The sequence below is a fragment of the Nicotiana tabacum genome, chromosome 19 (genome assembly GCF_000715075.1).
Source record: "Nicotiana tabacum cultivar K326 chromosome 19, ASM71507v2, whole genome shotgun sequence".
Lineage (NCBI taxonomy): Eukaryota > Viridiplantae > Streptophyta > Magnoliopsida > Solanales > Solanaceae > Nicotiana > Nicotiana tabacum.
Window position 1 is genome coordinate 5,492,386 of NC_134098.1, and position 15,012 is coordinate 5,507,397.

A 15,012-nucleotide genomic window follows, 5' to 3' on the forward strand; every position below is an offset into this window, starting at 1 on the left:
TACAACAACAACAACCCAGTAAAATTCTACTAATGGGGTCTAGGGAGGGTAGTGTGTACGCAGACCTTACCCCTACCCCGAAGGAGTAGAGAGGCTGTTTCCGAAAGATCCTCGGCTCAAGAAAATAAAAGGACAAAAGGAGACAATATTAGTATCACCATAACAATCATAGAAAAAATAGGAACCCCATAAAATCCAGAAGAAAGATACAAAGCAAAAGTGATAGCTAGTAAATAGGTCCTACACTGAAAAAGCGAAATAGTAAGACACAATATTGCCACTAACTATCTTAGACAAAACTCCTACCTGGCTAGTCCCACAATGGTACGAAGTAAGGCAAGACTCAACTACCTCCTAACTTAAAACCCTAATACTCGACCTCCACATCTTCCTATCAAGTGTCATGTCCTCGAAAATTTGGAGCCTCGCCATATCCTACATGATCACCTCTCCCAAATACTTCTTAGGTCGCCCTCTACCTCTTCTCATGCCCTCCATAACCAGGCGCTCACAACTTCGTACCAGAGCATTTGGGCTTCTCTTCTGAACATGTCTGAACCATCTAAGCCTCGCTTCCCGCATCCTGTCATCAATGGGAGCCACGTGCACCTTCTCCTGAATATCATCATTCCTAATCTTATCTATCCTAGTGTGCCCACACATCCACCTCAACATCCTCATTTATACTACTTTCATATTTTGGATATGTGAGTTCTTAACGGGCTAGCACTCAGCCCCATACATCATGGCCGGTCTAACCACCGCTTTATAGAACTTACCTTTGAGTATCGGTGGCACTCTCTTGTCACACAAGACTCCAGATGCTAACCTCAACTTCATCCATCCTACCCCAATACGGTGTGCGACATCCTCGTCGATCTCCCATCCCCCTGGATAACCGAACCAAAGTACTTGAAGCTGCCTCTACTCGGGATGACCTGTGATTCAAGCCTCACATCCACGCCCACTTCCCCCAGCTCAACCCTGAACTTACACTCCAGGTATTCCGTCTTCGTCCTGCTCAACTTGAAACCCTTAGACTCAAAAACCTGTCTCCAAACCTCCAGCCTCTCATTAACACCGGCTCGCGACTCATCAATCAGAACTATGTCATCGGCGAATAGCATGCACCATGGCACCTCCCCTTAAATATGGTGTGTTAACGCGTCCATCACTAGGGCGAATAATAACGGACTGAGCGCAGAACCCTGGTGTAACCCCATTACAACCGAAAAATGCTCAGAGCCGCCTCTAACTGTCCTAACCCAAGTCTTAGCCCCATCATACATGTCCTTAATCGCCATAATGTAGGGAACCGACACACCTTTTGCCTCTAGGCATCTCCAGAGAACTTCTCTATAGTTGTTACAACTCTGGATATCATCATTGTTCTTATACACTAGAACCACCGTACTCCACCTCCACTCATCCGGCATCCACTTCGCCTTAAAAATAACATTAAACAACCTAGTCAACCACTCCAAACTAGCTCTCCCCACACACTTCCAAAATTCTACCGGAATCTCGTCTGACCCGGTCGCTCTGCCCCTACTCATCAAGAATCAAGAATATGTTCACTCGAATTTCACAACTTCTAAGCTCCCGTTTGTCCATAGATTTTGGCTTCATATTTTAATTTTTTTGAAAACATTGTTTTATTTATGAAATGTGATCATGTTTTGGGGAAAAAATCAAAAACTTTCAAGTTTCCAACATTTATTTTTTTAGCAAATACACCACTAGGCAGGCTGTCTAGTAGCTATATATATATATATATATATATATATATATATATATATATTCCCAAAGTTCAAGGATAAAAGTCTTACAAGGTGTCCAAACCAATGTAAAAAGTGTAAACTACTACTAGCTAGTGCTATGAAAACTAAACCTAGTGATCTAGCTATTACAAAGTAGAAGGATGTATGCTTCCATATCCGTGTAGTGCAAGTGAATCCAAAGGACAAGGGCAATAACCAAGTAACACCTCTAATGCTCTCACCAGGCGCTAAGTTATGCATTCCATAGGACAAGATTCAATGGACAAGACAAGTGTAGATTCCAAACAAGCACACCACTGTAATGCAGCTATCTAGATCTGATAAACACATGTGTTGATCTAGCTTGAACTCGTTAGTATTGATCTCCATTTCCAAGCATAATGATCCTCGGTAATATTAGATAAGAGATAAACATGACATTACCAAAGATATTCATGTATAGCTTTGGGCCATAGCTGTATGCTTAGAAGATAAGTGTCATATATTACCTTCTCATCTCTAGATTCAGTGTGAAAGCATACTAATACCACTGAAAAATGATCAAACAATACACAACATGAAAGATATAGATGAAACAACAACTGCCCATGTGTGTTAGCTAAGTCAAATACACTGTCCAGTTCAGGAACACACTGTGTAGGCTCTTCTACAATATGAATCCAGCATGTATGAGAAACACCATATAAGCAGCTGTACCAAACCCTAGTAAGATGAAGTATATCACCTTGTAAGCTTTTGTTGTAACTTGTAACCTATGTATTGCCTGTTTGTTTTACCAATTCTGTATGCTGCCAAACCACTCCCAGACTGAGCATAATGACATGCTAATACCACTGGGAAGTCATCTACCAACACACAGAAGTATACAACAAAGAAACATGGGGCAAGATCACGCAATGCATCAGATGTTGTGATCATCAATCATGTGCCTTTCTTTTTGCTACCCTAACCCTAAGATTAGGGATTTGAGCTTTGTCTAGATTGATTAATCTCCTTCCTGCACTTTGCAATTCAGAGAGTGAGTGAAATGAGATTGTATATGCAAAAGAAAAAATAAGGTTAGCTAAATAATATGCCATTGCATTTCCCTCCCTTAGTACATGTTGAAATATCACATTGAATTGATCCTTCATCCCCTTTATCTTCTTCACTCCCGTACCAATGTACCACGGTGAATCCCAATCCCCTTAAATGATTCTCTTCATTACCAAAGAGTGAGTCTCAATGATAAGAGGATGAAGCTGCTGCTCAACACAGTCAACAATTGCTTTGCTTCTGCCACAATATTGGTTGTCTCACCTATTTCCTTAGCCTTAGCACACACAAAATCTCCACCACAATCTCGCACACAAAAGCCACAGGAACTAGGTCCAAAATTACCTCTAGAAGCACCATCTATGTTACACTTAAACCAACCATCATATGGAAAATGCCAGTATACTCTCTTGGTCATTAATTTTTCTTCCACTCACAATTTATTTTTTCAAATAAAATGCATGTCCAAACACAATTTTAACTTTAAAAAATTATTTTTCAACACAACTTTAAAAATTCTTTATTCAAGTGTCAATCAAATTTATGCTTAAACGTTAGCTAAATTTCATTGATATATTTCGAAGTTTAAATAAGAACAATAATTGATACCAATAATATAGAATTCATAAATCTTGAGAAACAGTCAAAATCAATACCGAAATAGTATTCCTTTTAATATCAAAATTCCAAAACTAATTTCAAAAAGTAAATCTATCAAAACCGACCCCATAACCAAATCCAAACCCCCGAGATAAATATCAGCCTCTACTTCTCTTTTATCCTCCTCTCTCCCGAAACCCTAGTCCCCAATTCAGAAAACCCTAATCTCTCTCGTTACTTCAAACCCTAATTTCCATGGCGAAGAAGCGAAAAACCAGAGCTTCCGAAGCCACCGCACAACCAGTAGAAGAAGAACAGCAAAATATTAAACAAGAATCAGCAGATCTCGAACCCGAACAAGAACAAGAACAAGAACAAGAAGAGTACCAAAACGACACCGTAGAAGAAGAAGAAGCAGTTCAAGAGGACGAAGAAGATCCAGAGCCCGAAGAAGAAGATGATAACGACAACGGTGATGATAATGAAGAAGAAGAGGAAGAAAATCCAGGATCTGGAAACAACGCCGTGAATGAAGTTAACGGAGGCGGTAGTGAGGTGAAGAAGGAAGAAGGATGCGATGAAGAAGAGGATTTAGAAGATGAGCCACTCGAGAAGCTTCTAGAACCTTTCACGAAGGATCAACTTACAGCGCTTATAAAAGAAGCTTTAGTCACTTACCCTAATTTGAAGGATAATATTCAGAGATTGGCCGATAAGGATCCAGCGCACCGCAAAATCTTCGTGCACGGCTTGGGTTGGGATACTACAGCCGAAACCCTAACGAGCGTATTTGGGAAGTACGGTGAGATTGAGGATTGTAAGGCTGTTACGGATAAGGTTAGTGGGAAGTCAAAAGGATACGGGTTTATTTTGTTTAAGCATAGGAGTGGCGCTAGGAAAGCATTGAGAGAACCACAGAAGAAAATTGGTACTAGGATGACTTCTTGCCAGCTGGCTTCGGCTGGGCCGGTCCCTGCCCCGCCCCCTACAGCAGCGGCTGTCCCACCGGTTTCCGAGTATACTCAGAGGAAGATTTTTGTTAGCAATGTGGCAACTGATCTTGATCCTCAAAAGCTGTTGGAGTTTTTCTCCAAGTTTGGTGAAGTTGAGGAGGGTCCACTTGGATTGGATAAGCAAACTGGGAAACCCAAGGGGTTTTGTTTGTTTGTGTATAAGAGTGTCGAGAGTGCAAGAAGGGCGTTGGAGGAGCCACACAAGAGCTTTGAAGGGCATACACTTCATTGTCAGAAGGCTGTTGATGGGCCGAAACACAATAAGAATTACTATCAGCAGCACCAGCAGCCGCAACAGCATTACCCTCAGCACCAGCAGCACCAGCAGTATTATCAGCATCCTGCAAAGAAGGGGAAATATTCAGGTAGTGAAGAAGTTCACTATGTTTGTGTAGGATTCTCTAACTTTTGAATACCGCTTGTATACAATGATTTTTTTTTAATATTTATTTATTTAATACAATATGGAGTTTATCACTTTAAAATCTAATTGCAGAATTTAATAGCAGTGTAAAAAATTCATTACATGCATTTAACTTAAATCCTGTGCAGTAAAGTTGATTTAATTGTTACCTTAAAAAACTCAGGTGGTAGTGGCAGTGGAGCAGCAGCATCAGCTGGACATTTAATGGCGCCATCAGGGCCTGCACCCGTGGGATTCAATCCTGCTGTGGCTCCGGCTCTTGGGCAGGCATTGACAGCCCTGTTAGCTACTCAAGGAGCTGGTTTGGGGATTGGGAATTTGCTTGGAGGTTTTAGTGGGCCAGTGAACCCTCAGGGTGTGCCCCCAGTGATGAGCAATGCGGGAGGATATGGTGCCCAGGGTGCTGGTGGTGGCTATGGAGCTCAGCCGATGCAGTACCAAAATCCGCAGATGCAGGGCGGTGCAAGACCACAGGGTGGTGCACCTTACCCAGGCTATGGAGGTCACTAGGAAAGCTTAAGGTGTGATCTCCCTCTCATGCATTGCATGTTGGTGTCTAATGCTTATAGAGTTAAATTAGCTACAGGGCAATATTGTACTCTACATGAAATTTCTTACAATGGACTTTAGTGGTTCCTTTGATTAATGATCAGTTTGCCTTTTTGCATTGCTTATCAAGGGAGTGTAGCGTGTACTAGTCTATATTTTTATATCATACCCATTTTAAATGTAATGCATCTTCAAATATTTTTATATCATACCCATTTTAAATGTAATGCATCTTTAGTGGTTTAAAAGGCTGGGGTACTACATAGCAATTTGTGTAATGCATCATTGACTATAATTTTAACCAGCTAGGCATTTACTTAATTTGCAAAGACCCTAGAAAAGACTTTCAAATCTGAGAGTCTAGGTGGACTAGAAAATACCTTCAAATCTGAGAATCTTTGTAACAATGTTCTCTTACTCCATGTAATCCTAGTCTCATAGTGTCTGTTGTGGAGGAAGTCTTTTATGTGATGTTATGCATGTCGTTGACTGAAACATAGTTAGTGCAATCTGTAACCTAAAACTTGTTGATTGTTCAACAATATTGCACTACTTAAGGAAAATCATGATAAGGTAACCAGAAACTGACCCTGTAAAAAATATCAAAGAATAGACATAGACTAGAAAGGTAACTTCAATTTGCATAAGAAGGTTTATGGTGTTCTCCTGTCTTCTGTTTTGTTGTCTTGGACAGGTATCAGTAATGCGATGGTTGTACTTCCAAGTAGGTAAAGTTATTGATTTGTTGCTCATATTCATTTGATTTTCTTGGTTATGTTACTATATCTTCCTTGTTTGTTAAATTTCTGTCTTACATAAAAACAATATCCTTTGACTTGTCTTTCACTTTTCTCAAGGTATTACTCTCACTTGCATTTCATGGTTTTTTCTGCTAAAAATATTTTTCTACTTAGTTTTTTATGTTTTACCTATTCATTGTGCAGATTCCTTGATAAAATGCATCAAACTTTTAGTTTTGGACTGGTGATTCTTCTGAAGTTCCGGGCACTCTCCAAATGAAGTCTTTTACTATGACAAAAGTTACCTTTTGCTTAAAGACCATGATCTTCAATGTGTATTTTCTTTTTATTCAAGTACTTCTATTCCGGTGAATGTTTTTAAACACTATGTAGTATTTTGCACTAAACTTTTCTATCTAAAAGGAGTGAGAAGAAGGTAGGGTATCCTACCCATCTCTCACCAGTATTTGAGTTATTTAGCAATGTCTTTCTAACCTTCAAAATCTTACTTTCTGAATGGTTTCTTCTACTGCTCCCCAAAACACCAGGCTGTCTCATAAGAAGCAACTTTTGCTTTTCCATCGGTTCAAAGAATTACATTATGAACACATCGAATAGTCAGCTAATTTGTTTTAAGGATTATCTTGTAGCAATTGCCGTTGCAGGTAAATGGTGATGTTCATGGCATTTCGCTGGAGGTGTCCTCTGCTTCCTCTATTTTTCAGTGTTTGAAGCCTGTTATGCTTATGGGTTAAGAATGAACTTTATAAATAGACTGAACCCTGATTTGGTCTCTTTAGAACCACTGGCATATGCATATATATGATTAATATATGTAAAGATTGATTTTCATGGTGGGGTTAAATTTTATTCTTTCTGAAGATTCTTTTGGCTTATTTTAACCTGAAATGGTGGTTAGAGAAATGGAAAGGTTTCTGAAATATTCTGCAGAACTGGTTTATCAACAGCTTTGGCTTATTTTAACCTGAAATGGTGGTTAGAGAAATGGAAAGGTTTCTGAAATATTCTGCAGAACTGGTTTATCAACAGCTTTGCAAACCACACTAATGGTTCTTTTTTTTTTTTTTTTGCGTGTGTGGGTGGGTGGGTTTTGGGGGGGGGGGGGGTTCCCGTGGTTTCAAAGCCTTTTCTTGATTTTAAATACCGCTTTCAAAGCCTTTTCTTGATTTTAAATATACCCATCTTTTGGAGGAGGGGAGGGGTTTCCTCTCCGAGTTGATCATTTAACATTTTGTTGTACTTTATGAAGTAGAGGATTCTAACAGAAGGGTGTGATGCAAGAATGCCTTGTAGCTTTGATGTTTTGCATCCAGGGGCTGAGCAGGATGTCCTCCTGGCATTTGAGATGGTTGTAGCCTTGTCAAAGATGGCTGGCAGGTCAGATCAGCAGAAAATGTCTCTTCTCCAGGACTTGGTTGCTCTAGTGATGTTTTTATAAAAAGATGGCAAAATGCATAGTAAATGATATTTCTGCCATGTGGTTAATAAACGGATCAACATTTCACTTATGCTTTGTCATTAAGAGGTTTTCCCCCCAATTCCAAACCAGCACCACCTGCTTGGTTGAGCTGAGTTCTCCTCTTTGCACTCTTACACAACTGCGGAAAAGAATGGGTTAAAGATTCTTACCCCCGTGGCTACGAAACTTGACATGGTAGAATCCTAGAAGGGTAGGATGAGCTTGGCTTTGCTTCTCTTGATCCTCAACCACTTTCCATAGAGGTGGGTTAATAGCTCTAACCTGTTGTTTGTTGGTCTAGTTTTGAGTTTCTAGGTTTTAATCACTTAGCATTGCAATATCAGTAATACTGAAATTGGGTTGATGTGGTATCATGGGAATCTTGATCTTGTTGATATTGGTTGTTACCTGGTTGACTTCAGAAACCGAGCAAAAGGAAAGTAATTAAACATCGATGATTCCCTTTTAGTGAGTCCATCAACCGTGGATGTTTAGATGGTGAATTATGTTCATGGAATGTTTCGTGGAATATAATATGGCTGTACGTGATATATGGTTGGTAATATAATATTGATTATAGCATTTGTGAATAGCGTATCACCAATCAAGTGGTGTGGATTAACAGTGAGGATAGGGTTAAAGAAAAGTTATTTTTTCCTTTGGGTGAAATTCAACAGTTCGATGTACATTACAACAAATTTCACGAAGGTGAACAAATTCTTTGTCTTGTCGATCCAATATTTGGAATCGAAATAATGATGGCATCTGTATAAGAGTTTCCAAAATTTGAGTTTTCAAACACTTTTCTTATAATTTTTGCAAAAAGTGTTTGGTTGGGTTTTATTTTTTTCTTATAAAAGTTTTTGACTTGGGTATAAGTTCTTTTAGGAGCAAGTCTTTGTATGATGCGTTTAAAGGTACTTGAGTAAACAGCTTTTGTGTTCTTGCATGTTGCTTCAATACAAATTTGTTGATCCCCTCATGTATAGTTGACTAAAAAATTAACCAGTTAGAAATCAAGTAGTAAAGCGGAGGAACTAGTAATTTGAGATAAAATTGATAAAGATTACAACATCAAACTAGTAGAAATTGATATAGAACCCAACTCGAGATCAACAATGTAAATTAAGAATTGATTTAAGAAAAAGAATTACAACTAAAGGGTTATATTATGAATTAGACCAAATTGTTAAATAACATCCGCCTCGATTCACTAAAACCAAAACTTTTTCAAGATTTCATTCACTACAAGCTGCTCGATTGACATGCCACTCCGTTACTATTTAGAGCCACATACCATGCGATCCGTGCACCAACCGAGTAACAACTTGAACGCTTCCAATAATGAAAAGAGAATCAAATTAGAGAACTGTTTCGCAAGCTCAACCGATATCACCACAAAGTGCAATGCTATGAACCCGTCTCACAAAGGAGAATCAAAATACACGAACTTAGCACACAATACATAACTCTGCTGCAATGTGTGACCCAATCCAAACACCGGTATACATGGAATACCTCGAACCATGGTGCTCACAATCAACAACCACATGCATATAACCAACAAACACGCGAAGTGCATGATTATAACCAAGGTGCAATCAACCATTCAACACCACAAGAACCATCTTGCTCGAATTCCACCGCAAGGTCCAAACATAATCACATCATGTGTGTAAATAGTCAACATTCTCACAATCCATTGTAGCATAGAAGAGCAATACAAGGAGCATATCAGAACACGAATAAGATCAACTCTAACCGATGAGACTCCCCTCAATAATAGTTGTGCTGAGTAAATAAATCTGATCCGATTACGATCCATAATACATACCATCAGTCGTTAACCTCTTAACATACCTTCACCCGTTCGTACCTAAGGAACAATCTGCCTATAAGAACACTCCTAGTCTTCAAATCCCTAGAATACAAGAGTCTCCATGTCTTATCCCAACTCCACCATTCAAATGACTGACACATCCCTCATACACAATCATCTCACAAGAAATACTTCCATAATTATTCCGTGCCACAAAGCAAAATCTGAATGTCATTAGTCGATCAACCAGACGATTACCGTAATACCAGTCAAGCATCCGCAAAATCAAAATACAATGTGCCTTTTGAAATACGCACCCTCTTTAGGTGAAACACCTAAAACCGTCCATACTGTCTAGAACTCATGACCTTCCTTCCGAACGAAACCGCAACCTTGTACATGCAAGCCTCAATCTCACACGTCGCACCGCATCCGTCATGCCATCATATGAAAACACGAGAATCCTATTGTCAACTCTGAATCACAAGTAGGATAGACACTCCATCAACTAGAAACTTTCCGCTTGACCCCATCAGCGAGAAAAATCATGACACACAACATACTCTTAACGCCTGGAGAAGACATCTTTCTCAAGTCGTGGTTGACATCATCGAGAACTATTCAAAACTCATTTGCACATAACCAAGCCATCAGAATTGAATCCCTCTAACTCAACCAAGTCAAGCAGGTCGCCAAACCCAAGGGTATTGCCACAAAGCAGCTGCAAAGCCTCATCACACCAAATGAACCAAAAGAACCGATTATATCTATTACCATATCGACCCGAATCACTGCCAAGCTGACCCATTTCCTTGAATTCTCCTCGACTTCCCTATAAGTTAATACTTCTCCTTGCCAATACACCACGATCCTTATCCAAAGATCACCACAAGAGACTCTAGCATGAAATCACGTAGTCCTAAAGCCCATAAATCGTTGTATTCCCTCTTAAGCATCCAATACTACCGTAACCTAAATGCCCACTGTAAAGAGACCTTCCGCGAATCTGAAGTTACTTTTTTAATCCTTCTGATACTGAAATGTAGAATCACTAATGATACAGAAATACATAATGATATAGAAATACCATAAATTACGACACCATCTGATGCAAATATCGTGTCTTAGCCATTTACAAATCCAAAAACAAATCCTCAAATACCACATATGAATCTTGAGCTTACTAGAACCTTCTTGAAAGTCACCCACTCTGCTCAAATCTCCTATTCACCGCCGAAATGAGCCGAACGACTTGTACTTCATTTGTGCACAAGCATCACAGGAAGTAATCTCCACCTTAAGCAACTGAGTGAAGGCTTGCATGTACGAGGTTGCAGTTCCATTCAGAGGAAAGGTCATGAGTTCTGGACAGTATGGACAATTTCAACTGTTTAAAAGAATGCAGGCACTATCTGGAATCACATAAGAAGGGTGCACACGTTAGAAGGCGCATTGTGTTTTGATTATGCGGATGCTTGATTGGTATTACAACAATTGTTTGGTTGATCGATTGCTGACATTCAGATTTTACTTTGTGGCATGGAAGAATTATGAATTTCTCGTGGGATGATTGTATATGAGGGATGTGTCAGTCATTTGAGTGGTGGAGTTGGGATCAGACGTGAAGTTTCTTGTATTCTAGGGATTTGAAGACTAGGAGTATTCTTAAAGGCAGATTGTTCCCTTATGTTAAGAGGTTGACGACTGATGGTATGTATTATTGATGGGTTCCAATGGATCTTTAGGAACGTTATCTACTTATTTTGGGAGGATCAGAATCGATTTGGAGGCCACTTGTAAGCCTAATAAGAATTTGTATTCTTCTCAGATTTATTTACTCAGCACAACTATTATTGAGGGATGTGTCATCGACTAAAGTTGCTCTTATTCGTATTCTGATATGTTCCATGTATTGCTCTTCTATGCTACATTTCGAGCAAGATGATTTTTGGGGTGTTGAATGGTTGATTGCGCCTTGATTATGGTCATACATTTCACGTGTTTGTATTTGATATACATGCAGTTGTTGATTGTGAGCACCATGGATAGAGGTATTCCATGTGAATCGGTGTTTGGATTGGGTCACGTATCGCAACAAAGTTATGTTGGGGGTATGATCCTTTGTGTTTATTTCGTGTATTTTGTTTCTCCTTTGTGAGATGGGTCGCGCCATTGCGCTTTGTTGTGATATCGATTGAGCTTGCGGAACGGTTCTCTCATTTAATTCTCTTTACATTATTGGGAGCAATCGAGTTGTTGCTTGTTTGGTGCACGAATTGCATGGTATGTGGCTCTAGATAATATTGGAGTGGCATGTAGGTCGAGCAGCTATTAATGAGTTAAGGAAAAAATTATCAGCCAATTTCTACTCAACGAATTTGTCAAAATTCAGAATTGTTTTCAAGGATTGTGTACATCGATTTCGCTCATGAAAATGACTATAACAATATGTTTCAAAGGATCTTTTGCCGATGTAAGAGTTGGACCCCCTTCGCTCCAACTAGGGGTGGTAAATAGGTTGTTTGTGCTATATTTGGGCTGATCAAGATAGGCTGACTTATTAAATGGGTCATTGTCCAACCCTGCCCAAAGTTTACTTGGGTTACGATGAGATGAGTCAAGATGGGCTAAACAATGGGTTGTGACCCAACCCGTTCAAATTGACGCAAATCTTTGCAATATTCTCAGCTTTTAAACGAGCATACATAAAAATTATCTTATGTTTTGGAATAAATGTCAATTCATGCTAAATGATTTTTTTTCTCAATTTGGATTTATAATTTTATTTACTAGTTCTTCATCATACAATACTAACAAAGATCAGAATAATTAAAAAGTAGTAAAATTAGAGCTTCTCACCCACCCTAACCTACCTCCCGCCACCCCAACCCTCACCCTACCCTCGAACCCCCACCCCACCGCTAAATAAAAATATTATTTAGAACACTTTCTTTTAATGTTGTAGATAGAGTATTTTCATTTTTATTTCAACAAAATGAATATTTTCTTTTATGATGCAGAAAAAATATTTTCTTCCATTTCAATAAAATAAGTACTTTCTTTTCATGATGTAGAAAAAGTTTTTTCCCCCCTCAAAATGAGTACTTTCTTTTCCTGATGTAGAAAAATTATTTTCTGTTAATGTTGTAGATGGAGCATTTTGCCTAATAATTTCATCCAAATGAATATTTTCTTTTTATGATATAGAAAAAATATTTTATTTTATTTCAATAAAATAAGTATTTTTTTTTTATAATGTAGAAAAGGTTTGTTCTTTTCCTACAAAAAAGTTTTTGAAAAGGTTTTTTGTTTTTCTACAAAAAAGAGTACTTTCTTTTCATGATGTAGAAAAATATTCTTTTTCACAAAATGAGTACTTTTTTTTCCTGTTGTAGAAAAACTATTTTTTATTTCAATAAAATGAGTACTTTCTTTTATTTTATTGTGATACCTAAAAAATAGCTCAGTACCCATATTTTATTTTATTTGTTATTTTTTCTGTTGTAATAATGTGTTTCTTCTATATTTTCAGATATTTCTCATGTTTGATGATTATTGTTTTCAACAATAGTTAATTTTGAAAGGTTGAAAAAGAGTTTTGAAAAATATGTTTCCCTTCTCTTGATAGGAAAAATAATATTTTCCTCCAATTGGAGAAAAATAAATTCATAAATAAAATATTTTTCAAATATTTAAACTAACCAAACTTGAAAAAATTAAAAAATATTTCCAGCACATGGGTTAAGGTAGAAGTCTAAGATTGAGCATTTTCATGGGTCAAGATTGGGCATCATCCAAGACGAAGAAGATGCCCAAAGATTGCGGCAGAGTTTGATGATCCCATAGTATAAAAATAAAGGTGATATCCACGACTGTAACAACTATAGGGTACCCTCACCGGACCCGAACCAAAACCTCATCGGACCCGAACCAATTACCCCGCAAGTCACACAATAACTGTAAAGCCCAAATTGAGCAGTAAATGGAGAAATAAGATTGTAATACTCAAAACGACCGACCGGGTCGTTACATTGGTACTCAAGTAATCCTTAAAAGAGATAGTTTCAAGTATCTAGGGTCTATTATTCAAGGCAACGGGGAGATTGACGAGAATGCTACTCAATGTATTGAAGCGGGGTAGGTGAGATGGAGGCTCGCCTCGGGGGTTTTGTATGATAAGAATGTGCCACCCCGACTTAAGGGCAAGTTCTATAGAGTGGTGGTTAGATTGACTATGTTGTATGGAACTGAGTGCTAGCCCGTCAAGAAGTCCTATGTCTAAATGAAAGTAGCTGAAATAAGGATGTTGAGATGAATGTGTGGGCATACCAAGAAAGATAGGATTAGGAATGAAGTTATTAGGGACAAGGTAGGAGTGATATATGTGGAGGACAAGTTACGAGAATCGAGACTGAAATGGTTCGGACATGTGAAGAGGAGAGACATGGATGCTCCGGTCAGGAGGTGTGAAAGGTTGTCCATGGCGAGTTTGAGGAAAGGAAGGGGTAGGCCTAAGAAGTATTGGGGATAGGTAATTAGGCAGAACATGTCATTGCTTCAGCTTACCGAGGACATGACCCATGATATGAAGGTGTGGAAGTCGAGGATTAAGGTTGTAGGTTGTCATATAGTAGCATGTTCCTCCAAGACTAACCAGTAGTACTAGGATTATTTTTGTAATTTTCTATTTATATTTCTTTATTATACATATTGTGGCATTCGCTCCCCTTACCATGTTACATTGTTGTTACAATTCTTTGCTACTTGGTTGCTTTATCTTCATTGTTTCTTGAGTCGAGGGTCTATCAAAAATAATCTCTCTATCTCTATGAGGTAGGGGTAAGGTCTGCATACACACTACCCTACCCAAACCTCATTTATGAGATCAAATTAGTTTTTTTATTGTTGTTATTGTTGGAAGGTTGGGCATCATCATGGGTATATTTGGACTGATAATATTTTATGGATTAACTTGGGTTAGCCCAAAACAGTCCATTTTCAAAATCGTTCTAGCCCAAGCCCATTAAAACTTGAGCAGGTAGGACAAGTCAAATGAGTTTGGGTTAATTTTGCTGCCCCTAGCCCCAACATACATTCAAGGGAGAAATTTGAGAATGACCATATCTTGGTATTCTTTACAGCTCAGTAGCTGTTTTTGCTATTTAATTATTTTTAGCTCACGAAAAGTTATCAATGATATATAATAATTAAAATATTTAAAAATATAATTTCTTTTCAGTGGGTATGGTTGGAGCTTGTTGAAAACAAAATACAAGGAACAACTAGTGGTAAAATGGATTAAAAAAAAAGTATTCCATCCGCATTATCCACAAAAATGGGTTGGATAATAATTTTTTTTTAAATGGGTCAAATATGGATAGGAATTATATTATCCACTTAAAAAATGGATAATCAATGGATAACCAATGAGTTTAGTTTTACATTTGCATTTATCCAAATTGGGGGTTTCTTAAGTTTGGCCACTAGGAATTCTCCCAAAAGTGATCATATTCAAGAAAATATGGATAATATGAATATCCATCTTATCCGGCGGCTAACTCTTTTTTTATC

At 38.3% G+C, this 15,012-nt stretch overlaps 1 protein-coding gene across 5 annotated transcripts; it reads left to right on the forward strand.

Moving 5' to 3' along the window:
• The first annotated feature begins 3,516 nt into the window (after positions 1-3,516).
• On the forward strand, positions 3,517-7,002 carry LOC107796082 (UBP1-associated protein 2B). 5 transcript variants are annotated; one of them, XM_016618805.2, is made up of 4 exons: positions 3,517-4,794; positions 5,017-5,374; positions 6,097-6,130; positions 6,808-7,002. In XM_016618805.2, the coding sequence occupies exons 1-2, from the start codon at positions 3,672-3,674 to the stop codon at positions 5,361-5,363; spliced, it is 1,470 nt and encodes a 489-aa protein (XP_016474291.1). In that variant the 5' UTR covers positions 3,517-3,671; the 3' UTR covers positions 5,364-5,374; positions 6,097-6,130; positions 6,808-7,002. The 5 variants fall into 5 exon arrangements, with proteins under 5 accessions (XP_016474291.1, XP_016474292.1, XP_016474288.1 ...); XM_016618806.2 differs by having other exon boundaries at positions 6,097-6,126; XM_016618802.2 differs by lacking the exon at positions 6,808-7,002 and adding an exon at positions 6,347-6,617.
• The last annotated feature ends 8,010 nt before the right edge of the window (positions 7,003-15,012 follow it).